Source organism: Pimephales promelas, chromosome 1 (assembly GCF_988280905.1).
Source record: "Pimephales promelas chromosome 1, fPimPro1.hap1.1, whole genome shotgun sequence".
Taxonomy (NCBI): Eukaryota; Metazoa; Chordata; class Actinopteri; order Cypriniformes; family Leuciscidae; genus Pimephales; species Pimephales promelas.
The window spans coordinates 42934524-42961338 of NC_142769.1; the positions used below are offsets into that span (position 1 = coordinate 42934524).

Below are 26815 nucleotides of genomic sequence, written 5' to 3' on the forward strand. Positions count from 1 at the left end.
GAAAACAGTTGAGCTGCTTAGGAATAGTTCACTTAAAAATGAAAATTCTGTCATCATTTATTCACCCTCAAGTTGTTTCAAACCTGTAAGAATTTCTTTCTTCTGCTGAACACAAAAGAAGATATTTTGAAGAATGTCGGAAACAGTTGATGGACCCCATTGACTTCCATAGTAGGAAAAAAAAGTCAATGGAGTCCATCCCCTGTTTGGTTACCGACATTCTTCAAAATATCTTCTTTTGTAGAAGAAAGAAATTCATATAAGTTTGAAACAACTTGAGGGTGAATAAATGATGACAGAATTTTATTTTTTAAGTGAACTCATCCTTTAATTTATAATCAGATTATACATTTCCCGGTATCTTCAATGTTAATTTTGGGTTAATTTCCAGCCTGCTTTAATTTTGAAGGGGATTTTATTTTGAAGGCCTCCCGAGCGGAAGTTCTTTCTTCATAACTTCCGGTTATATTCACTGGACGTTCGTCATAACTGCGCGCTTCAACAAACACTGATTTGATTTGAGAATGAAATAATGGATAACTCTCAGCAGTTCGGTTATATGGGCGCTCCGCCTCCTCCCATCTATGCTCCTCCGAGTACATACGGCGCGGGTTTTGCAGGAGGAGGCGCAGGACCACCACCAATGCCTCCTCCGGCTGCAGCGGGACACACATGGGACATGTATCAACATCCACCAGTACAGACTCACTGGCCCCAGTTCCCACCCTTCGACCCGAGCAGACCACCTCCAGTCACCTTTGAGCCTCCTCAACACACTGAGAACCCTCCAACCTGGCTCCAGAACCAATGGAATCAACCAGAACATCATCACCACAGTGGACAATTCCCACCAAATCAACATCAATATCCAAATTCAGCCCCACCATCATATCAGTCCAACGTCATGCCGGATCATTCAGCTCACATGTACACCTCCAACCGCCAAAATTACCCATTTACCGACCAGTCTGCGAATAGACCCTGGCTTGATGACAGCCTAAACAACAGTAAAATGACTTCAGTGACAGCTTGTGATGAAGAATCCAAGCAGCTGTCGAGAGATCAGCAGTGGATTCAAAGATTCTTGCGTTCAAGACTCAGGAAACCCAGTGAAACAAAGCAAACCGAATCCCACCCACCACTCTCTCAGTTCAAAGAAAAGCTGTATGGGACTGTTAAAATGCTGTCTGAGTTAAATATCGTGTGCCAGATGCTGAAGGATAATTTGGAGAATGAAGATGTGTGGACTAGTACGCTGTCAAAAGCAGCAGAACTAAAGAACCACATACAGGAGAGACTGGCCGAGCTGAAGGACCCAGACTGTGTTCGCAGCATACAGAGGAAAGTACTGCAGATCAACAAGAAGAGAGCCAGGATGAGGAGAAGAAAGGTGGAACTAAAGGAGGAAGAGCTGCAAAGGGAGGCTAGACGAGCTGAACGAGAGGCCGTGGTTGATAAATGGCAGGCGAAACGTATTCAAGAAGTGGAGGAGAAGAATAGAGTGAGGAAAACTGACAGCTTATATCAGTGTCCTCCAATAGGGGGCGCTACACGCTCAGTTTTGGGTTATCCGTTTTGCATTGCATTTTCATGATGTACAATTTTATTGATATTTATTAGTATTATACTATGTTATTATTAATTATGCTTTATATATTTAGATGTATTATGATTCTATATTAATAATACCATACAATATGATTTATTCAAACATATAATATTAATTATTTGACAATTGTGCTAAATTGTCTTATATAAATAATATAACTATAAAAGAATTAAAAGTATTTTTCTTTTCTCAAAATGTCTCAGTTAAGAGAGCATAAATAAAATATATTGTGCATTTTAAATAATTTCCCTACTTTGGTATGAATGGATATGAAGAATATTGTGGGTGTTTCTTCATTTATAATTAGTTTATATTTTTCCCTGTGCACTTAATATTACTTCATGTTATGCTAGCTAGTCTTTATTAATATCACTTTTAGAGACTTTTGTTAGTTAATGAAAAAAAAAAAAAAACATTTGACCACTAATTTTTTGACTCATTTTTGTTATTGATATTTAACTCCCCAGGTATTTACAGTATCAATATGTGAATTTCCTTGACTGTGAACAGTGTGTTTATACATCCAGTAATGCCTGATTTAATAGTTTTATTGTTGTTCAGGAGAAAGAGATGAAAAAGGCTGCAGATGCTGTTCTCTCAGAGGTCAGAAAGAAACAAGCAGATGCCAAGAGAATGCTGGACATCCTCAAATCACTGGAAAAACTCAGGAAACTCAGGAAAGAGGCGGCAGCCAGGAAAGGTAAACTTAAAAATAAGATTATGTTTGCACAATTTAATGTAAAAGTTTGTATAACCATATCTTTAATGCTTAATTTCCTTGTATTTTTCCAATTTTAATAGGCATGTTTCCGGGAAAACCGAGTGATGATATATTTGATGGTCACCTGGAGCGGTTGAGGAGTCTGATCCGGAAACGCACAGCAATCTACGCGACGGAGGAGAAAGCTCTGAGAGTCATGCTGGAGGGAGAGCAGGAAGAGGAACGCAAACGAGACCGCGAGAAACGACTGAAGAAAGAAAAAGAGAAGCTCTTGCAGAAGAAACGAGATGTGGACGCAATACTGTTTGGAGGTAATAACGGGTTTGAGTATAGATAGATGGATAGATAGACAGTCAGACATATAGATAAGCAGACAGGCAAAAAGATCAATTACATTTTAAAATATAGTAAAATAGAAAACAGTTATTTTAAATTGTACAAATGTTTCACAAGATTACTGTTTTTGATAAAATAGATGCAGCCATGGTTAGCAATGAGCATAAGAGAAAACATAAAACATTGATTTCAAACTTTTGGCCATTAGTGTGTTTACTACTTGCGTAATTACTTGCCCCCTTGGTAAATATGATCAAAGAAAAAGAAAAATCTGCATTTCTAATCCTATTGTGCATTGTTAAAATCTAACCTTTTATTGAAGTAAAAGTATAGCAAGTGAAGGGAAATCACAGTATGAAATAAATGTTTTTCTCCAAAACATGTTGGGAAATTATTCCCCCTTTTTATTCAATACTTTTTGGTCTTTTATTAAAGTATTTAATAAAAAAGGGGTAAATAATTGTTGCCAGGGTATTTTGGAGAAAACATTTATTTCATAATGAGATTTCCCCCCCACTTTCAATTCTTTTACTTCATTAAAATGCCTAAAAAGTTAATCCATTAACTGGGCTAACAGTAAACACTGTTCCTCTGTCCAGTCAGGCTTCCTCGTCCTTCTTGGTTTTGATTCCATGTTTGTTACATTAAAACCAACATTCAAACCACTACTTAAATAAACATGCCAGCAATCAGTGTAATTGGAAAGAGTGGAACAATTGTTTTATCATTCTAAGCCAATTGAATACCTTATAGGAAATTAACAGCATGGTAAATAAAAAAAAAAGGATTTATGTACACATACACTACCGGTCAAAAGTTTTAGATCAGTAAGATTTTTCATATTTTTAAAAGAAGTCTCTTCTGCTCACCAAGGCTGCAATTATTTGATAAAAACAAAAAAAAACAGTAATATTGTGAAATATAATTACAATTTAGAACAGCTTTTTTAGAACAATTTTTAGAACAGTTTTCTATGTGAATATATAGTGAAGTGTAATTTATTCCTGTGATCAAAGCTGAATTTACAGCATCATTACTCTAGTCTTCAGTGTCACATGATCCTACAGAAATTATTATAATATGATGCTCAAGAAACATTTATGATTATTATCCATGTTGAAAACAGCTTTTTACATTTTTATTTCAGGATTCTTTGATGAATAGAAAGTTCAAAAGAATAGAATTGATCTGAAATGTAAAGCTTTTGTAACATTAATCACTACCATTCAAAAGTTTGGGGTCAGTAAGATTTTTTTTTATTTATTTTTTTTTTTTTGGAGGGGAAAGAAATGAGAAAATACTTGTATTCATCAAGGATGAGTCAAATTGATCAAAAGTTACAGTAGAGACATTTATAATGTTAGAAAAGATTATATTTTAAATAAATACTGTTCTTATGAACTTTCTATTCATCATAGAATTTTGGGGGGGAAATGGTACACGACTGTTTTCAACATTGAAAATAATAAGTTATGTTTTTTGAGCATAAAATCACGTGACACTGAAAACTGATCTGTAATAGTAATGATGTTAAAAATTCAGCTTTCGAATTACATTTTAAAATGTATTCAAATAGAAAACAGTCATTTTAAATTGTCATAATATTTCACAATATTACTGTTTGTCATTTTTTTTTTCCATCAAATAAGCAGCCTTGGTGAGCAGAAGAGACTTCATTTAAAAACATAAAAATCTTACTGATCTAAAACTTTTGACCGGTTGTGTATATAATGTGTGTGTGTTTGAGAGAGAATTGTAAAATAGGAAAAATGATGCATGTCATTTCAAAGTGAATGCTTAGAATAGACCCTATAGTTAAAAGTCACTCTTTTTTCCTTCTTGGACAACCAACCAATCACAGTCTTCAAAAGATTGTATCATACATAGCAGTGGGGTCAGCCCCGCCTCCTCACTGAGATGAAAGTTCTTGTCTTTTCCTTACTCAGAGTTGTTCTCAGATTGGTCCCGCTAAGACACCTAGGTGAAAGTTTTTAAGCTAAATTAAGAGTTTTCTGGGAGGATTCTTAGAATCTTCATGAATACGGGCCCTGATCCTTAATCCATTAGGGTTGTTTTTTTCTGAGGACACCACAAGTTGGCAGTATAGCCAGATTTCTGTCCCTGTACTATTTCAAGGTGTGCTTCACACAGTGTGCAGTCAGTAAATGTGTTGTGGGACATCTTAAAATAGTACACAATAATCCTACAGTAGATATTTTGGTTCAGTCGTATTTATATGACACTTGTTTCCCTATTTTAGGTTCATTCATGTGCAATAAAATGTGCAATTGTTTATTCACATGATTGTATACTCTCTTCTTTTCTTTTTCTTTAGCTGATTTGCCACCTGATCACCCTCTTCAACCGTTCCATGATTACTACACACAGGCTGAGCGCTCCCTTCCTGCTCTTATTCAAATAAGGTCTGTTTTCAAATCAGAAGTAACCTCTAAAAATAACTCTGAGTAAATGTGATGAAGCTCAAAGAATGTGTTTCTACTGCAATTCCCCTGACAGGAGAGAGTGGGATCAGTTCCTGGTTTCTGTCGAGCACCCCGACGGCACGTCGGTTCCTCAAGGCTGGGTTCTGCCCGAGCCGCCAGCCGACGACATCTGGGCCACGGCCCTGGAGAAATGACACTTTTGACCACAAGGACTGTTCAATCATTTGTGGGGAAAAACGTTTGGTTGGGAAAATGTATGGCCAGATTAAGTGATGCTAATTTTAGTGAATTTTACAAAAAAACTTACATTGTGACACTTTTTTTCGTGACAGTTAATTCCTAAATTCTCATTAATGTGTTTGGATATTTTTCTGCATATTTTTCTGTAATTCTCATTATTCTCAGTGTTATTTTTCATTAGATTCTCATTGCTGCAATACTATATTACACTGAAAAATGACTTAAATAATTATATTTTTTTATTTAAATACCTTAAAACTAAACGCAGTAGAACAAATACTACTATAATTTATAAATGACACACACACGCACACACACACACACATATATATATGAAGAGTTCAGATGCAAAAGCCTCTAAATGCCATTTGAAATTTTCTTCTTTAATGATGATTTTTATCAAACTTGTATATTTAAGTTCAGTAATTTCACTTAAATAACAATTAATAGGTAATTATCTTTGCCATTTAAGTGAAATTACTGAACTTAAATATACAAGTTTGATAAAAATCATCATTAAAGAAGAAAATTTCAAATGGCTTTTAGAGGCTTTTGCATCTGAACTCTTCATATATATATATATATATATATTTATATATATATAAATATATGAAGAGTTCAGATGCAAAAACCTCTAAGTGCCATTTGAAATTTTCTTCTAGAATGATCATTTTTATCAAGCTTGTATATTTAAGTTCAGTAATTTCACTTAAATGGCAATTCATCTTCATTGTCATTTAAGTGAAATTACTGAACTTAAATATATAAGCTTGATAAAAATGATCATTTTAGAAGAAAATTTCAAATGGCACTTAGAGGCTTTTGCATCTGAACTCTTTTTATATATATATATATATATATATATATGCACACACACACATATATATATATCTGTGTGTGTGTGTGTGTGTGCATTACAGGAATGAGGATGTGGCGATGTGCTTAATCTTCATGAAAACAACATTACAATGCAACTATACTATAGCAATATAATTATTTATTTTCGGGATGATATATGATCTTTTTATTTGGCGGATGATCCGTGTATTAGTAGTCCTTCAAAACACGTCACATGTTGACTTCTGTGAAAAAGTCTGATTACATCACAGTGATTTTCTGTGATCTGCTTAATATAGCCATGTGTTCACTGTGTTTATAAATGAAAACGCATCTACAGATACATTACTTGTGTGTAATATTTCACATGGCAAATTAATAGTTGTCAAGAGTAAAATAAAGTGTTTCCATGATGGTTTTCTAAATGTGGATACTTCAGGTAGACTTCCTGTTGGTGTGAGCGGCTCAGGTTAACAGCCAATGTCAGTGTGTTTTGTCATTGGATTAGTGGACAGAGGTAGTCAACGCACACGTCTACAGAGTGTCGATAACACTGTCCTCATCACACAACTGACACGAGACACGCACGGGAGACAGGTGAGGAAACATTTATTAAAACTTCTGTTTTTAAGTTAAGTGAAATGGCAAATACTGTATATTTAAAGAACTGTTCTATGCATGAATGCTATGCTGAATATTTGATCAACTCTATGGTGGTTGCAATGTGGATATTTGTTTAAAAAGTTTAAATTAATTTGAAATTCTTTGTACGTTTCAGTGATGGTAAATGCTTTATTTTCATGAATGTCTTTATCGTTGTTAGATTTCAGTGTACACTTGAAGAATTTGGTGTGTTAGTAAATTTCACAAAGAATTTCAAAGAAACAGCAAGTAACGCATTGAATTAAACATGAAATTTGGAAAGATGTACAGTGTATAATATAACATTAATATATGATTTAATTATTTTATACATTTATACGAGTTTTATAGCATTTAAATAAAGAAATGTGTAACATTTCAAATAACATAAAACATTTTTACACCACTATAATATACCGCATCCTCATTTTAGCATAATAGAGTTTAATTTTTAAAAGTATCTATTTTAAAATTCCAAAATTAAAACAAAATATATTATTATTTGTTTACATTTAACATGAATCTTTAATTTTTTACTTTCTGAAATATCTTTGTAGTGTGTATATATATATATATATATATATATATGAAGAGTTCAGATGCAAAAGCCTCTAAATGCCATTTGAAATTTTCTTCTTTAATGATGATTTTTATCAAACTTGTATATTTAAGTTCAGTAATTTCACTTAAATAACAATTAATAGGTAATTATCATTGCCATTTAAGTGAAATTACTGAACTTAAATATACAAGTTTGATAAAAATCATCATTAAAGAAGAACATTTCAAATGGCATTTAGAGGCTTTTGCATCTGAACTCTTCATATTAATATATATATACTTAAAGGGATAGTTTACCCAAAATTGAAAGATTCTGTCATCATTTACTCACTCTCAAGTTGTTCCAAACCTGTATGTGTTTCTTTCTTCCGTTTAACACAAAATAAGATATTTTGATGAATGTTGGTAACTCGACAGTTGATGGACCCCATTGACCTCCATATAGTATTTTTCCTATTATGGAAGTCAATGGTTACCGTCAACTGTTTGATTACCAACATTCTTCAAAATATTTTCTTTCGTGTTCAACGGAAGAAAGAAATTCATACAGGTTTGGAACAGCTTGTAAATTATTATAGTATTTTCATTTTAGGGGTGAACTATTAAGCGTTTATTTCAGAAGGAATTTGACTTAAAGGTGTTATCAGGAAAGCACATACTAGACCAGATCTTTCATCTTTACTGGAATTCCTCATATAGTATCATGACAGATTATTCGCTCACACCCAGCATCCTCTGTCTGTGTTTTAGACAGAATACCACAACTTATTGAACTTTTCATTGTTCTTTCCTACACAAGAAGGAAAACAACTTAAGAGCTTACCAAGCATCTGGCTGTTAAGACACGGCTCAGTTTGAAAATCTAAAACCATCTGGTGAAAGAGGTGCGGAGCAGCATATTAGGATCAGATCTGAGCAGCTGTCCCAGTGCTTTGCTATTGTAAAGTGCTTCAGCAGGCCGTATGGTGCAGGACACGTCAGACTACTATAGGAAACGAGGACTTTTCCAATAACGTTGGGTTTGATTTTATGAAGATCATTTCTGAGAAACAATAACTAGTCTTGAGAAAAATGCACTTTTCCCACTAAGGTTTCTGACAGGTAAACATATGTTTGACCATGTGTCTCTGCGCATGATGGTGACGTTAAGATAGTCAGGTGGTCAAGTCTCCGTAATCTTTAATCCCTAATCCTCTAGTCTGCTTACTATTGAGGGACAGGTAAACAAATATAGAGACGTTTCAGTCCAACATGTAGATGTTTTCTGAGAAGCTGGGGCGGAGGAAAAAACATGCAACTATATGGGCTTTTGTCATGCATTGTTCCAATACTGAAAGTCTTGAAAATGTTTTTGCATTTTTTTTAATCAAAAATATTTTCAAATTTTTTATTTGAATACGTTTTAAAATGTAATTTATTCCTGTGATGAAAAGCTGAATTCCAGTCTTCGGTGTCACATGATCCCTCAGAAAGCATATGTTGATTTGGTGTGCAGTTATTATTGGTCCTCATCTATTAATATAAATTATTATTATCAATGTTGAAACACATTTTTAATATTTTCGTGGAAACCGTGTAACATTTTGAATAAAAAGTTAAATAAAATCGTTTGTAGCAATATAAATCACTGTCATTTTTGATCAATTGAATGCATATAGCTAAATAAAAGTATTCATTTCTAAAAATATCATTCATGCCCCGAACTTTTGAATAATTTGTGCATAAGTTACCCCCAAAAAATATGGCAAATCACAACTGTTCTCAACATGAATGATAATATTTGTTTCTTGAGCAGCAAATCAGCATGGGTCAGGTTCTGAAAGATTTTGTGACACTGTAATGATGTATAAAAACTCAGCTTTACCATCACAGGTATAACATTTTAAAATATATATATATATATATATATATTGTAAATACTTTTAATTTCATCAAATAAATGTAGTCGTGGTGAATATGAGATGTTTCTCTCAAAAACATCTTAATTATTCCAAACATTTGATCAATAGTGGACTGTGTGAGATTGTTTGGTTTGGTTTCTTTTATTTTCATGCCATTTCTGTTTTCAGATAGGTGTGAAATGTCCTGTCTGGATGAGGTGCCCTTCAAGATCCCACTCGGCGTCCTCGAGGATGCAAAGGAAGAGGTTGAGCTCCTCACAGCTCCAGAAATCACTCTGCCCGACTACCTGAAGATACTGCAGGAAACCGAGGTCTGACACTTCCTGTTTCTGATCTGACGTTATCAGGTGGCTTCAAAAAGTATTTGGACACTTATCACACTTTTAGTATCTCCAAACAAATTACAGCTATTCTTTTCCCAAGCCATTTTTGGGATGGCTTTTAGGTAGCTGGTCCCAAGGCATTTTTAAGTGAAGTGTATGAAGTCAATTCTCCTCAGTTCAATAGCTAATGTGTTCCACTTTGACAACCTGAAAGCATCCAAATACATTTTATCCTCCTTTCGAAGTTTGTCTCGGTTTTTCTACTGGATTTCTTGGGAGAAATAAACAAATACTAATTCCTGATTTGCAGTATGATTATATCCATAAAATAAATTTGGATGGAAGCTTAGATCATTTTCTCTTGGGAAAATTGGATGTGTGACTGCGTCTAGAGCCATTTTCTTTCCATTTCATCCCATTGCTTTCTTGTAGAAATTATTAAGATTACGAGATGTGATTTCAAAGCAACTTTAAAGAAAATGCATGAGTCCACATTACAATTTAGACTGTGATCAGAGATAACTGTCTAAATTATGTATTTAAGAAATGTAAATACCCAAACGTTACTATTTGCAGCCTGTATCCCATTAAAGATGCTGAACAGATCGAGAGGAGGCACTTTTCTAGGAACTCTGAGTTCTGAACTTACTAAATTACTGTATGTATGTACTGTGTGTATGCAAATAACTGTATTTTTAAGACCATTTCCACCAGAGCATCTGTGAAATCAAATAAACTGCATAAGGCTCAATGTAATTTGCCAATGCATCCAATGATTACAGCAATTACTTAATGTAATTTCACTGAGTGCAGGCTTTCACTAAAAAGGACATGGGGAAATACAAAGACACTTAGTGTAAGTGTATCCCTGCTACATCTCTAACCTATTCACATCTGTGACTAGGCTACTCTCTAATTACACTGACATATGATCTTTCTAGTATGCTGTTTATTTATCCTGCAGGTGTGCGGTCAACATAGGGACCATGTCAAAGATACAGTATAATAACGTCTCTGATTACAAAACCTTAAACAGTAAGGCAAAAAAGTCAGCAATCTATGTAATATTGTTGATGTAATTGGTAGTGTAGATCCATTGGGATAAAATGCCTAACATTCCTAAGGGTTTGTGTGTTACTGGTCAAGGTATTTGTAAAGAAAACTTATTGCTGTCAAAGGTTAGTACAATCTAATCAGAAATAAGCTAATGTGAACCTTTTATGGCTATGTGCTGAACTTGAGTTTGTTTAAATTCGTAGTCATTTGTCCCACGTCTGTCCAAGAACAACATACCTGCCTTGCAGCATTGCACGCTTAAATTTGCAGTTAGGACTTGAACGCAATGCAAATTATTGTGTAATCGTTGGCTGGTGGTGTTTTGCACATCTGTTTTATGTTCACTTTGATCCATAATGCTGATAATGGCAGATGTTACTAATAATAATCAGGATTCTCATTGCAATAGCTCATTGCATACATTTATACGATGCTATAGTCAAATCTTGGTGCAGTCCAGTATTTATGCAGTTATGGGGAATTATTCCTTGTTGTTGAACCAACTGTAAACATGTAAGCATTTATTTTTTTATGTCGATGTAAGTGGTTTGATTTTATACTGACACCTAGTGGTCTGGATGCAGAAATACACAAAAGCTTGTTTTTAGTAACTAGTGTTGTCCTTGAACGGCGCAGTCAGCCATGATTAATTTATTTACCAAGTCAAGCACAAGTGTTTGTTATTCTTCTATAACAGTTATTGGACCGGTTTTATAAACAGCCACACAATATTAAGACTGTGTTATAAGAATTGTCTGACGAACTACTAGCTAGCCTAGGGTCAGATTTTTCGGATTTCGGACCAATCTATCGTTTCATGTAACTGAAAAAAGGCCAAGGCTCATACTGAACAATTTTCTTAAAAATTCAGTAGCACCTCATTGCAGTACACAAGATCCAGGGGGCAGAGTCGGATCCAGATTTGAAGGGTGGAGCTGGGTGGGTTTAGGGATCAGGGGGTGGAGCTGGGTAGGTTTAGGGGTTGGTATAGGGATCAGGGGGTGGAGATGGGTAGGTCTAGGGGTGGGTTTAGGGATCGGGGTGGAGCTGGGTAGGTCTAGGGGTGGGTTTAGGGATCAGGGCGTGGAGTTGGGTAGGTTTAGAGATCGGGGTGGAGCTGGGTAGGTTTAGGGGTGGGTTTAGAGCAGGGCTCGACATAAGCAATGGCCCGATGGCCCGGGGCCAGTAAAAGAGTATGTCGGGCTAGTTGATTGGCCAGTCACTTGCCCGCGCGGGCCAGTAACTGGCAATCAGCAAAACAAACAGCAAACGTCATAAACAGTGTGGCGCGAAGAGTGTCAATGTTAAAATGCCAAAGAACTACGAGGCTGGACATCCTAGAGTCATGGAAAACACAGTACACCTGGTAGGGATGGATGGGTACTCGGTATTAAACGGGACTGAATTTTGAAAGACCGCTGTATCGATAAGCTCGGACGTTATTGTTATTGCTGTCGCTGGAGAAATACATGTAGGCTATCATTTATTATTGCTATAAAAAAATTAACCATCTCGCTGAGTCGCCAGCCATGTCTAGGCCTATATATAATACAATTAAACCATTTGTCTGTGATGCATTTTGCTATTCGCGCAGTCCAGAAGAGGAAGAGAGAAAGAGATCTCACGCGGTGCCACAGCGCGCACAACACCTGACGGAGGACAGAACTAAACATTCAAGTTATGGTTACACTTTAGATCTGTGATATAATAATATGATTTTATTTTAGATTTCAGCTTCCAAAGATTACAGAATATATTTGAGGTAAAACCATTAAAAACTGCATTCTGTCTAGCACAACGTCCTTACCATCACAGCAGTAGGCTACAGTAGCACGCTGTCATTTCTCCTTAACTCAAACTTTAATACAGAATCAGCACGATCGGTGATTGTTGTAAAATGCAGTCACTTTGGTTGCTAAATTGCGGGGCACGTTTAATAATAAAAAGAGCTATTAAAAGCACAAAAAGCGCAACAGATGCTGTTCCCGATGCGGCACGCGTGCGCGTCTAAATGATCAAATGTACACAAAAATGTGTCAAAATGACTGGCTTGGAGATTCACTTAAACAGTTTATGTCTAAAATGGACGCAGTTATGGAAATAGTTGGGAGAAAATATGGTGCATCAGTAGTAGACTTACATCTGCACTCGTTCTTAAAGGGGAAGCAGTCTAATATGCGGACGATTGCGACATTACTGCGAATCAAACAACTAAAGGCAAAAAGAAAATCACTCACTGCTCTTGAATGAATAACTTTAGCTTTAATAAGTAAGATGAAGAGACTGAGGATCGAAGTGATCGAGATGAGGAGAGAGCAGGTATTGACAAATAATATACTGGATGCTGAAATTAGGTTATTTTTGCATGTCTCCAGGGTCTCTCTCTTAATTCCTGAACTTCCTTCACTGTTTTGATTAATCCTAATGTATACAATAAATACAGTTTAATGGAAAAGTGCTTTTCCTTGTATTTTTTTCAGGGCCAGTCAAAATATAGAAGGGGCCAGCAAAACTCTGATCTACTGGCCCCGGGGGCCAGTGGGGATTTTTTTTTATGTTGAGCCCTGGTTTAGAGATCAGGGGGTGGAGTTGGGTAGGTTTAGGGGTGGGTTTAGGGATCAAGGGGTGGAGCGGGTTAGGTTTAGGGGTGGGTTTAGGGATCAGGGGGTGGAGCTGGGTAGGTTTAGGGGTTGGTATAGGGATCAGGGGGTGGAGATGGGTAGGTCTAGGGGTGGGTTTAGGGATCGGGGTGGAGCTGGGTAGGTCTAGGGGTGGGTTTAGGGATCAGGGCGTGGAGTTGGGTAGGTTTAGAGATCGGGGTGGAGCTGGGTAGGTTTACAGGGTTTCCGCGGGGCATTAAAAAGCATTAAAAGTCATTAAATGGATTTTGCGAAAATTAAGGCCTTAAAAGGCATTAAAAAGCATTAAATTTGATTCTTACAGGCATTAAATTTTTTTTATAGTTTTGAAGAGAATTTTATACAAATTTATTTGAATATAGCCTTCATAATTAATCATTTGTATTTTAGGCTTCCGGTTCGGTACGCATACAAACCGAACGATTGCTTGGACCATTTTTCCTGCCAGCAAAATTCGTGCTGACGCGGCCAACACAACGTTGCGCAACATCAAATGGCAAGCGTAATGAAAGCAGAACGAAACTGCGCTACTCGTTATGTGCTTCACGGATCGTTTATCAGTTCGGACCAGCAACATCTATGCAGCGCGAGCCGATCTCGATCAAGCAACACTGTTACTTCACAGCGCTAAGAGATCCGGTAAAGAAAACATTTGAATTCGCCACTGAGGTAATAACATCGCTGCGAGATCTAGAGAGAAGCGTTCACATTTCTCCGTTATTAACCGTAGATCTCTATTAGATCAAACAGCGCTGTCATGGAAACCAGGAGAAACATTGTGCCGTGAATGAACTAGTACTTTACGTCCACAGACCAGCAACATTCACCATGGATTTAATATAATAACACTAACCGGAACCAGTTTGGCTAGAATGGTGAAATGCTTTCAAGTACTTCACACATCTTTTTCCAGCACTTCAAAATTCAAATATTATATAAATAAATATATATTTAAATGTTATTTTTAACGTGATGACCAAAACATTATTTGTTCATCCTTCAAAGATGACCCCCATTTATAAACCTGAAAGTTTCAAGATCTAGGAAAACTCACACTTATTTAAAAATATTTTTTCTTTAAACAAATAGGAAATTTCTCTGGCATTTCTTTCTTTTTGCTGTATCGAAAATGTACTGAACCGTGACTTTAAAACCGAGGTACGTACCGAACCGTGATTTTTGTGTACCGTTACACCCCTAATATATATATATATATCCGTGGTTAGTCATGGGTCGTGTATGGCATTATTTTTTTTTAAATGGCATTAAAAAGGCATTAAAAAGGCATTAAATTTCATTTGAAGATACCTGCAGAAACCCTGGTTTAGGGGTGGGTTTAGAGATCAGGGGTGGAGTTGGGTAGGTTTAGGGGTGGGTTTAGGGATCAAGGGGTGGAGCGGGTTAGGTTTAGGGGTGGGTTTAGGGATCAGGGGGTGGAGCTGGTTAGGTTTACGGGTGGGTTAGGGATCAGGGGGTGGAGCTCGATAGGTTTAGGGGTGGGTTAGGGATCAGGGGGTGGAGCTCGGTAGGTTTAGGGGTGGGTTTAGGGATCAGGGGGTGGAGCTGGTTAGGTTTACGGGTGGGTTAGGGATCAGGGGGTGGAGCTCGATAGGTTTAGGGGTGGGTTAGGGATCAGGGGGTGGAGCTCGGTTGGTTTAGGGGTGGGTTAGGGATCAGGGGGTGGAGCTGGGTAGGTTTAGGGGTAGGTTTAGGGATCAGGGGGTGGAGCTCGGTTGGTTTAGGGGTGGGTTAGGGATCAGGGGGTGGAGCTGGGTAGGTTTAGGGGTGGGTTTAGGGATCAGGGGGTGGAGCTGGGTAGGTTTAGCGGTGGGTTTAGGGATCAGGGAGTGGAGCTGGGTAGGTTTAGGGGTGGGTTTAGGGACCAGGGGGTGGAGCTGGGTAGGTTTAGGTATATGTAAGGTAGGAGGAGTTGGATCTGGATCCGACTCCTCCCCGTGGATTTCATGTTCTGCAGTGAGAACTATCTCTAAAAATTTGTGTTTATGATGTATAGACTAGAGTAATACTGTTATAGGCTAAAAAAATGTTTTCATGGTCGGTACATTCCATAAAAAAATCTGTAATAGGGTTCCAAGTTAAATATACATGGTGTTATTTTAAAAGTCAGAACAAGGTTGGCATGTTCCTATGATGTTTGAAATGTTAATGTTAGTGTGTGAAACTGAACATTGATCTTAGTGTGTGAAAGTCACTCTGAACAACAGCCAAAATGCATTATTTTCCTGTTTATCACTGTGAAACAATCTGTATTGTATAAAGCGCTATATAAATAAGGTGACTTGACTTGACTGGAAACTCAAATCTAAAGATGTCTCTTTTGTGTTTTGTTGTTTCAGTATGAGTTCAGCCTGGAGAACTGGGTTCTCACGGGCCTCCAGGGCGGTTATCCAACCCTCAGTCCCCGCTCTCCCTGTGAGCTGACGGCGACCTGTCCTCCATACTGGATGATGTTCAGCAGCCCTCAGGAGAGCAGGTTAGCCAGCCGCTGGAGCAGTGACTTCTGGGAACCCAACCCACGTCCCCGCAGCCGCAGCTTAAACGCAGACCACTACCGCGCAATGAACGCGCGGGTGAAATTTACCATTTCTGACTCTGAAGACGAAGAATTTACAGAAGAAGATGGGGCCACTCTTGGCGAGGGTGAAGCGCAGCCCAAACGGAGACATTGTGCTTTGCCAAGACAAGGCCCGGGGTTGAAAGACTTGCACAGTTGTGGATCATCAAACTTCCTCAACTTGCCTTCACCTTGCGGCCTCTCCACACAGCGTCCGGGGAACTTCCGACAGTCTTCCCTCTGCGGCCCTTACTCATCCCGAAGGAACTTCCAGAGGAGTCAGAGTTCTGCTGGCTGTACTAATGATTGTCCCACAAAAAACACACACTGCTTGCTATATGAATGCATCAACAGACCCGCTCTAAAGGTACAACATCTTCTGATTTTGTTTTTGGGGTCTACTAGAATAGGTTTTCATGCTTTAATGCCTTAAAACATGTTATATTTTACATTGTTGCATCACATCTCTTCTGTCAGTTAAAGGGTTAGTTCACCCAAAAATGAAAATTAAGTCATTAATTACTCACCCCCATGCTGTACCAACCCCGTAAGACCTTCGTTCGTCTTCGGAACACAAATGAAGATATTTTTGATTAAATTTGAGAGCTGTATAACTACCACATTGGCTCCTAAGGGACTTGGCCATTGACGGCCCAGAAAGTCAATGAAGAAAATGTTTAAATATCCTAAGTGACTACCGTGGCTCAACTATATGTTTATCAAGCGACGAGAATACTTTTTGTGCGAAAAAACAAACAAAAATAACGAGTTTATTCAACTATTTCTTTTCTTCCTTGTAGGCCAGAAACGAGACTTCCTTAGATTTCCACGACGCATGCGCGAGAATTGCGATCTCCTTACACTACTTCAGTTCTCGCGCATGCGTCGTGGAAATCTAAGGAAGTCTCGTTTCTGGCCTACAAGGAAGAAAAGAAATAGTTGAATAAACTCGTTATTTTTGTTTGTTTTTTCGCACAAAAAGTATTCTCGTCGCTTGATAAACATATAGTTGAGCCACGGTAGTCACTTGGGATATTTAAACATTTTCTTCATTGACTTTCTGGGCCGTCAAGAGGCAGTCCCTTAGGAGCCAATGTGGTAGTTATACAGCTCTCAAATTTAATCAAAAATATCTTCATTTGTGTTCCGAAGATGAACGAAGGTCTTACGGGGTTGGTACAGCATGGGGATGAGTAATTAATGACTTAATTTTCATTTTTGGGTGAACTAACCCTTTAAGCTTTCGGCTGCATTTCTCTCGTGAAGTTGATTGTAGAGAACATTGGTGGCAATGGTTCTACAATCTGCTACAAACTTTGAGTGTGTTTCAGAAATGTCATGCCCCTTACCATAACCACTTAGTTCTGGGGTGGAAAACTCTTGGATATGACAACACACTATAACGCTACTCATCTGACCTCACCCCCTTTATTTTGCGTATGTTTTGGGAGGGAATTATTGGAAATAAGGAATATTTTGGCATGGATAATCCTGGAAGAAAACTCAAGATTACAATCGAGGCAATTCAGGAAGTTCAGAATAGTGTACTTTATTCGCAGACCTTTTTTTATGCTCAAACACATTGAAAAGCTTAAAAGACCTGTGTATTTACTGCAATTTTAGACCTGCTGCCCCTTGGTGACATCCTCAGATTTTGCGGTACTCCTACAAGTCTGCACTTTGGTATTAAAATAGGGTGCATAAATGACGCATAGTTAAAGCAAAGGTGAGGACCCTTTGTGAGCACCCTTTTTGAAAAATAAAATTACATATTGTCTTGTACACTTCACAAATGTGTCACAAGAACACAAATCAAGTAGGCATTTGGGACCTTAGCCATAGTATTAAAGGCAGGAATACTCTTCATGACTTTTGCCCAGATTTCTATTCCAAAATAAATTGCTTAGTTTTTTTTTTTTTTTTTTTTTTTTTTAATGAACTCTTTCTGAACTTTTCGACACCAGTTTGTTCCCACCCATCTCTAACAATCTCAAACACATCTGTATGTATCTGATACATCTGTATAGATTTTACTACAAGCTAATGCACAGTCAATTACCAAGTGTAATGAAATAAAAACGGAAACATGGTTCATCTGGATGCCAAAAGGTGTGGTTCAAATTTACTGCAAATAGCAAGTCATTTGTGGCTCTGAAACAATAAACACGTTAAATAAACGACACTTCCATTTACTGGACTTGTTTGGGTACGCGTTTGATGTACCAGAAATTACAGTTTGTACTCTTTAGAGCCATAAACACAGACAACCCGACAGAGACTCATTTCGTTAATCTATTTGCAAAAAAAAAAGTTGTATGTTTATGAAGAAGACTCTTTCATAGTTGTCAATTCACTGATGTTTTTTAAATAGTTCAGAGCCCACAATAAGAGATATCCTTAGAAGGCAACTGTAGACCCTACTATAAATATATTTTAACTGGCATGCCTCCAATTAAGTCCCGAAAGGTATTTTAATCACTTAAGCAAGAGACATCAGATGTGATCCTGAAGCATTTGGTCCCTTCTCACCACCTCCCATATAAATTCATTGAAAATCCTGTGTTATATCACACTCTGACTGCTAGGTATTTTGTTGCTCCTCATGAAATGACTGCCAGAACATCTCAATTCATTCAGATATTAGACATGAATGACTTCTCAAGTACTTTTTTGGTGCACATTTCTTTAATGTCTCAGAAGATGAACTAGCTAATAATAGTGAGTGCTAAGTCTTTTCCTGGAATCTTGCCTAGCTGCAACAAATTTGTCTGGATTAGCGAGTGGAAGTGCTCGGGAAATGTCTTTCTCAGCAAAGCTATGATTCAAGGTTACGCCTTTGTAGACAGTCTAATCCAACTTGTTATTAATGCCCATGACATCATCTCCTGCCAGGGTGCGCGGTCACGGTGCACTGAATTCGGCAGGGGGCTTGTAGTTTTTCATTACATTTAGAGTTTTTCTTTTTTGTTTTTACATGAACCGTGAAAGAAAGAAATGCATTTTCCAGAATAGTTTCCTGTTGTTTTATTCCATAAATATGTATCTCAGCTGGTAGAGAATAGCATTAGTAATATCAAAGTCATGGGATTGATTCTCAAGGAATACACATACTGATAAAAAATGGATATTTTGAATACACCAAGGGCCAGATTTACTAACAGCTTGCGCCTCACAAACCCACAAACAACAGGATTTGCTAAAGACACAATTATCGCTTTTCACACAATTATTGCATTTTTAGGTGTTTTACCATTTTTTTTTACACCTAAAAAACACCCAAATCTTAAACCAGACGCTAATTTACGCTGCTCTTGGTTTGCGTTGCTCATTATGGAAGTGATCCGGCTGAGTCCGTGTTCCTTAATTCATACATTGTTAGTTAACTTTCCACTCCCGTCAGCACTTTTATGGGATTGCGTTGTTTGCTAAATCTGTCCCCAAGTAGCTGAATGTTTCAGAACATATTTAAAACATTGTTTTGAAGTCTGGTTCCAAACTTGCACCAGCAAGAGTGTGTTTATCATTCTAGATTTTCTTAGTATTGTGTTTCCTGCCCTCATCTCTCAAGGGTACTGTGACCATAAGGCACTGTTGTTATTTTTTCCAGGCCCAGGGTTCATCCTCTCCCTTGGCCCCATCACGGCCACTCAATTCCCACGCTGCCGTCCTGGACTCTTCGGTGGAGCTTCTCTCCGCTCTCAGCCCAGAAGAGAGGGAGCTGCTGGCGGCCGTGACCGAGCAGGGCTACCCCCTCCGTACGGCCATCATCGCCCTCCAGAAGACTGGCCAGCAAAGTCCAGAGCAGGTCAGTGAGGGAGATCTGTTACTGGGCTTTACTGTGAAATGCGAGCTGGGATTCGTTTGGGGCTCAAGATGCAAGGCTGAGATTCTCTTCTGAGATTTTCTCCCCTGTGTGTCTCTGGGGAAGGTCAACGAAGTGCATGCTGGGTTGTCAGTTAAGAACATGCACTCTTAGAAGAAAAGGTTCTATCAGCGCTACGTATTTGGAACCCATACAGAACCCTTTTTAAGGGTTCAATAATAAGAACCCTTTAGGGAAAAAGGTTCTATATGGAACCTTTTGGGTTCATTATCATTTGTTTTGTCCTTTCCAGATTAAATATTTCATATTATTGACAAACATCAAGACCCTAAAATGTATTTATGAATGCATATGATGTGAATGACACAAAATTCAAGATATGGGGCTTAGAAAATAGTATATATTTATATCATCAATATCACACAAAGAGTGCTATTTCATTTTTTGTGATTAAAATATGATATTAAGTTACTATAACAGTTTAATAAACAATCATTTGATTACAACTACAAAATGTTGCAGAATAATGAACTATAAAAACTATAAAGAACCTTTGTGCCAAAAGGCATTATAGAACCTTTTTTAGCATTAAAGGTTCTTTGGAGTTGAGTAAAGAACCCTATGGTTCAAATGTAGAACCCCATTGAACCCTTTTTTCTAAGAGTGTGCACCAGTTGGACACACCCGACCACATATATTTTCATATTATCATAAAAACGTAATGCATAAATTAGTTTTATAGGTAAATATACATTGATCCTAGGTTTAAAATGCTTTATAAAACTGATATTTTGATATCATTTAATTTTCTTTTTAATGAGAAATAAATCTGAAATGAAATATGGATATTAAAATGAAGCAGTTGAAGCACTAAAATTACTAAAACTAAAATATAAAATTAAAGCTAAATATAAATTTGAAAAAAAAAACTAAAACTTTAAAAAAATGACAATGCATCGGAAGAAAAGCAATTTAAACATAATAATAAATGCTATAATTGTGTATATATAATACTAAACTAACACTACATTGAAATGTATTAATTGAACTAATTAATGAAGAACAACTGAAGTTGGTTTATTCAATGTACGAAGTGTGCAGAGTTTGAAGAAAAGCTGAAATATAATATTTTTTATTACTATGTTTAATGTATTTGTCACTATATAATCCATTTGTGTTATTTCGTATTTTTGATGACTTTCATGTTAAAAAAACATTAAATGAAATTGACCAACCCAAACTTTTGAATGGTGTGCAATATTCAGTCCATGCATATCTCTTAGATGTTTATGTTGGTTGACTTTAAAAAAGCATTTAAAATACTAAAGCAAATAGTTTTGTCTCTCACATCTGGAGATAAATTCAATTATATTCAATTATATTCTTTATTGAGTTCACTACTACAAAATTCTGTGAAGCCATATGTCCTTCCTGGATGAAGAAGGTTTGGAAATCACCTGCTCGTTGATTTTTAATATTCAGATATTCTGTATTGATCTGGACAAACTTGCGGAACGTCAGATATTATTGCCAGAGGTTTTACTCGCAATCCCTGTGTGCTTCAGTTTCAGCTCTGTGTCACAGCAAAAACATCTGGTTCCATCCTCTTTAATCTGATTCTGGTTACGAGGAGGGGGAAAAGATCAACAAAAATAGACACCAGATTCCCCTGAAGTTTCCACAATGTGCTAGTATCTAGTTCTCAGCATTACAAAGGTTCCCTCAGGAGAACACTTAATCATTAACATAAAGCCAATTTCATTCATGTTGTAGGGCATTGTGGGAAAATTACATTGAAGTTTATTTAAAAGGGGCCATGAGAAAATACTTACAGTAAATCAGTGTTTGAGGGCTGGACGGTGGCAGTGGAGCTAAATACAACTTGAGAAGTTTGCTGAAGAGACATTAAAAGCTGCTCTGCTCTTTATTGATCTATGTAAAATTATATTATAGGGATATTTCACCCAAAAATGTTTATTCGGTCATCATTTACTCACCCCAAGTTGTTCCAAACCTGTATGAGTTTCTTTCTTCTGGTTTGATAGGATATTTTGAAGAATGTCAGTTACCAGACAGTTAATGGACCTCGTTGACTTCCATAGATTATTAAAAAAGAAGAAAAATACTATGGATGTCAAAGGGGCCCAACTGTTTTTTTTTACCAATATTCTTCAAAATATCTTCTACAGAACAACTTGAGGCCAAGGGTGAGTACAATTTTTAGGTGAACTATTCCTTTAAGTGATTGGATAGATTTATATATATATCACAATATATCACATCTTGTCTACTAAGAAGCCTTCATTCATTTTTGACTGCATTTGATGTCTGATTGGTAGTTTGTTGTAAAAATTATTAGGAATGTATTAATTTGTTGTTGTAATTATTATTGTTCTTTTTTAAGTTTAATAATAATAATAGAAACTTTATAAGTTATTAATATTTATTTATTATAAATGTCAGTTTTTTCAGCTTATGATTCCATTTCAATACTGAAAAAAATAGTCTAGGATTTACGTTGAAACAATTGTCACTTTTAAATTGCTAGTTAATTTTACAAACAATTACAAAAGAACGACAAGTAACACATCGGATTTAACAATGAAATTCTGAAGTAGAAAGGCTGGAATAGTTTTTTTGAATAATCTATTTATTTATATACAACTTGCCAAGGTTTAAAGGGATACTCCACTTTTTTTGAAAATAGGCTCATTTTACATTTTACTCATTTTATCCCTTTAAGCACTGCAGTCATTAGCTTTGTCCAAATTAAAACGAACACAAATTTGTTCTAGATCATTATATTACTTATTGAAAGGATGTGATGATGCGTCTGTAAAGTCTTGATGAGTTTATATTTGTCAGTATCCTCGGTTGCCCATGACAACATCAGACAGCTGGTGGGACGGATGATCAGATTTGAATCAAACAAGCTCATCTTGTTACACAGATTAATCCTCCATCGCTTTTATCCACACGCTTCTCACGTTTCACACCGCTCCGCTTTCAGTCCACTCCTGAACTTGACATAGAATCCTATCATGATTTATGATTCAGCTAATGACTGCGTCAACAGTGTGCCTGATAACCTGATCAGTTTATCTAATTACTTAGTGTTACAGGATAAACCAGTCTTCCCCAAAGTCCATTACAACTTGGCCTTGTTTTCATGTCGTCTGAGAATCTCAGACGGCTTTTCTTCAATCTCGTCCCTATAGTTAAAGTGATCTATGTTTCGTTGAACATCATCCTGAACGTGAAACGACTGTCCTCTTAAGCCCATAAGAATATATGATGTCCATTCTCTGTTAGTGTTTTTGTGTTCATCATACACGGTATGAAGGATTTTTGCTTGTTCTCTTGCAGATCTTGAGTTATCTGGTGGCGTGCGATCGGTTATGTGAACTCGGCCATGATGAAAGTCAGGTTGAAGAAGCTCTCGAGATGTTTCAAAACTGCGAGACCAAGGTATGTATTGAGCCGATTCAACTTCAGAAAGTGCCATTCTAAAGATTGGAATCAGTCAGATTTTGTACTTTTTTTCATCAAAGAAGCATTCAATTGATCAAAAATGACAGTAAAGGCTTTTATGATATTCAAATTTCAAATATGTGATTGAATTTTTTATTCATCAAACAATCCTGAAACTAAAAATAATAATAAAAAATCCACAAAAATATTAAGCCGCACACTCTTTTCAACATTGAAAATAATCAGAAATGTTTTGTTGAGCAGCAAATCAGAATATTAGAATGATTTCTGAAGGATCATGTGACTGAAGACTGGAGTAATAACTGAAAATTCAGATTTTCACAATATTACTGTTCAGACTTTATTCAAAAACATTTTTTTTTAAATCTTACCGACCCCATACTTTTGAATGGAACTGTATATTTTAAAGGAGTAATTCACTTTAAAAAAACTTTTTCTCATAATTTACTCACCCCCATGTCATCCAAGATGTCCATGTGTTTCTTTCTTCAGTCAAAAAGAAATTAAGGTTTTTGGATGAAAACATTCCAGCATTTTTCTCCATATAATGCACTTTACTGGTAACCAAACGGTTCAAGGTCCAAAAGAGTTTCAGTGCAAACTGCAAACTGTTGAAAGGGCTTTAAACGATTCCAGACGATGAATAAGGGTCTTATCAAGCGAAACGATTTAAAAAAGAAAAATTACAAAGTTATTATAAGTTCAAATGGTCGCTTTGCTCTGTTCTGTGATGCGCGTTTGTGACTCTCCTGTTCGAACTCTTTCATCAAAATGAACGAATCTTTTCCCGAGTCAATTCGTTCATTTCATTCATTCGAAAAAAGATTTGTTCATTTTGATAAACGACTTCGAACAGGAGAGTCATGAACGTGCATCACAGAACAGACAGATCAAGGCGACCATTTGAACTTATAAAACTTGAAAAAAAAATTGTTATTTTTTATTTTAAATGAGCGATCGTTTCGCTATATAAGAACCTTATTCATCGTCTGGAATCGTTTAAAGTCCTTTGAACAGTTTGCAGTTTGCACCGAAACTGTCTTTTGGACCTTGAACCGTTTGGTTCCCATTGAAGTCCATTATATGGAGAAAATCCTGGAATGTTTTCATCAAAAACTTTAATTTCTTTTCGACTGAAGAAAGAATGACATGGACATCTTGGATGACATGGGGGTGAGTAAAATATCAGCAAAAGTTTTTTTAAAAGTGAACTACTCCTTTAACATGTTTTCCTCTATATTAGGCTGAGGAGTTCCTCCACCTTCTTGCTCAGTTTAATGAAATGGGCTTCCAGCAGAACGCCATTAAAGAGGTTCTTCTCGTGCATGAGAACCACCGAGAGCGAGCCCTGGAGGAACTCATGACCCGCGTGAACTGATCCAGTCGATGATATGATGAAGGGAATTATAGCTGTTCACAGAGCTCATATAGCTGTTGCTTATTTATCATATGCTGAGCTGTGTTTATTCGTTGCGCATTCTAGACATGATGTGTTGAGGCCTTGGGGAGAAGCACAGTTTGACAATCTGCACCAGAGAATGACTCTAACAACACATTGTTATAGTGTTTTTCATAGCAGTCAAACTTTTTATTTATTTATAAGAAATGTTAAACAAACATCCTTGGAATTCATAAAATTAATTGACTTTGTGAAATGCATCAGAAATGTTATGCATTGTTGTATGGATGTGTGTATATATATATATATATATATATATATATATATACATGTATACAGTCATGGTCAGAATTATTGCCACTCTTGATTAATATGTTCAAAGATGACTGTCAAAATAAATCAACAAATATGCAAAATATCGAACCTTTCATTTCATTGAAAATAGAAAGTGGCTTTAAAAAAAATGGCTAAAGCACTGAATTTTAGATTCTTAATAAACATTCAATGCTTAATAGCATCAGGGCAATAGTTCCAATCAACTAAAGATGTTACGAATCTGCCAGGAAGAGGTCGTGTGTCTATATGTGTCTTAATGCATGGTGAGGAGGAAGGATTGAGTGGCCAAAGACTCTCCAAGGATCACAGATGGAGAATTGCAGAGATTAGTTCAGAAAAAAAAAAAAATCAAAAATAATCACCACATATTGTTTGGGAGGTTTTCAGAAAATATCCTCCTCGCTCGTCCAAAAACAAACTCCAGCATATTCAGTTGTCAAACAAGACTGGATCTTCAATTGGGACCTGGTTCTATGGTTAGATGACACTAAAAAAAAGAGCTTTTTGGCAGCAACCCCACCAGATGTGTTTAGTGCTAACTGCTAATATAAAAAGTGCCTCTTGCCCACGGTTAAATATACACCTGGATCTGTGGAATTTTGGGCCTATTTTTCTGCTGGAGGTCCTGGACGTCAGGTTCAGATACATGTCTCATGTATTCTAGCGAAACCAAGACATCTTCTGCTAGAAATCATATAATGGGCCATGGTTGGATCTTCTATCAGGACAATGATCCAAAACAAACATCAAAATCAACACAAAAATGTGTTAATGATGACAAAATGAGCCTCAGCCGTGACTATGACCTGACCTGAACCCTATAAAATGAGTAAGGGGAAAAAACTAAGTGGAGACAACATGGATCTGAAGGATCTGGAGAGATCTTGTATATTATATTCTTAAAAAGAATATTTATATTGACCAAGGGTGCCAATAATTTTGACCATGACTGTATACCCCCTGATAATTTAAGTTAATATTTCAATTTAACAATAGATATAAATTTTTACAGTTCTAATGTTGGTTAATGGTTAAATGACATGCAGGAAAACAAATAAATATTTCACCTTTTTGTAAGTGTTTTTATTTGTTTATTTACAGTCTAGGATTGCTCGATTTGGTCAAATATATTGTGATTATTTTGGCATATATTATGAATATGCTAAACTCCTAAGTAATCATCTCAGTAATAGAAATAAGGGGAAAAAAATAATTGTTTTTACATTATTATTTGTCTATTTATGCATTTATTTATTGTATAAAAATTAAGGCAAATATACTATTGTAATTATTCAATTGTACCTTAAAATAAAGGAATATGTGATCATTAAACATGTTAAAATATTAAGTTCTCTCTTTTAAACCCTTGAACTTTTATTTTGGTGAAATTGCAGACCTTACAGTCTGTGTTTAGGTTATTTAAATGATTCCCTCACTGTAAAAAAAAATATTGTTGGTTTAACTTTAAAAAAAATAAGTAACCTGGTTGCCTTAATTTTAAGTTCATTGAAATGGAAAAATTGAGTTAATACAATGAAGGAGATTAATTTAATCACCAGAAACTCAAAATATTATGTTATCTGAACTACATAAATTATCTAAGTTGATTTGACAAAAGAAAAAAAAAATGTTGTGATAAAAAATCATGAAAATATTTTTTACAGTGTATTGATAAAATGCTGAAAACTGTGGGTTTAACTTTTCATTTTATGATTTAATCAATGAATAGCTTTTCATCAACTCACGAACCCACGTTTGGAAATCACTTATGCAACGTATATAAATATTACATTTCTTGTGTCAGACAATTATTTAAGTGGTTCGGTGTGTTGTGTTCAGATTGCAACAATGGCATCAGCAACCAGATTACCACTGTAAACA

The 26815-nt window shown here is 36.3% G+C and overlaps 2 protein-coding genes across 2 annotated transcripts; both read left to right on the forward strand.

Moving 5' to 3' along the window:
• Positions 1-443: 443 nt before the first annotated feature.
• Positions 444-5347, forward strand: pdcd7 (programmed cell death 7). The gene is made up of 5 exons (XM_039659122.2): positions 444-1501; positions 2171-2309; positions 2411-2641; positions 5002-5089; positions 5184-5347. The coding sequence occupies exons 1-5, from the start codon at positions 533-535 to the stop codon at positions 5302-5304; spliced, it is 1548 nt and encodes a 515-aa protein (XP_039515056.2). The 5' UTR covers positions 444-532; the 3' UTR covers positions 5305-5347.
• An 808-nt stretch (positions 5348-6155) lies between these two features.
• Positions 6156-25971, forward strand: ubap1lb (ubiquitin associated protein 1-like b). The gene is made up of 6 exons (XM_039659124.2): positions 6156-6784; positions 9460-9602; positions 15667-16251; positions 19492-19689; positions 23074-23175; positions 24443-25971. The coding sequence occupies exons 2-6, from the start codon at positions 9471-9473 to the stop codon at positions 24575-24577; spliced, it is 1152 nt and encodes a 383-aa protein (XP_039515058.1). The 5' UTR covers positions 6156-6784; positions 9460-9470; the 3' UTR covers positions 24578-25971.
• The last annotated feature ends 844 nt before the right edge of the window (positions 25972-26815 follow it).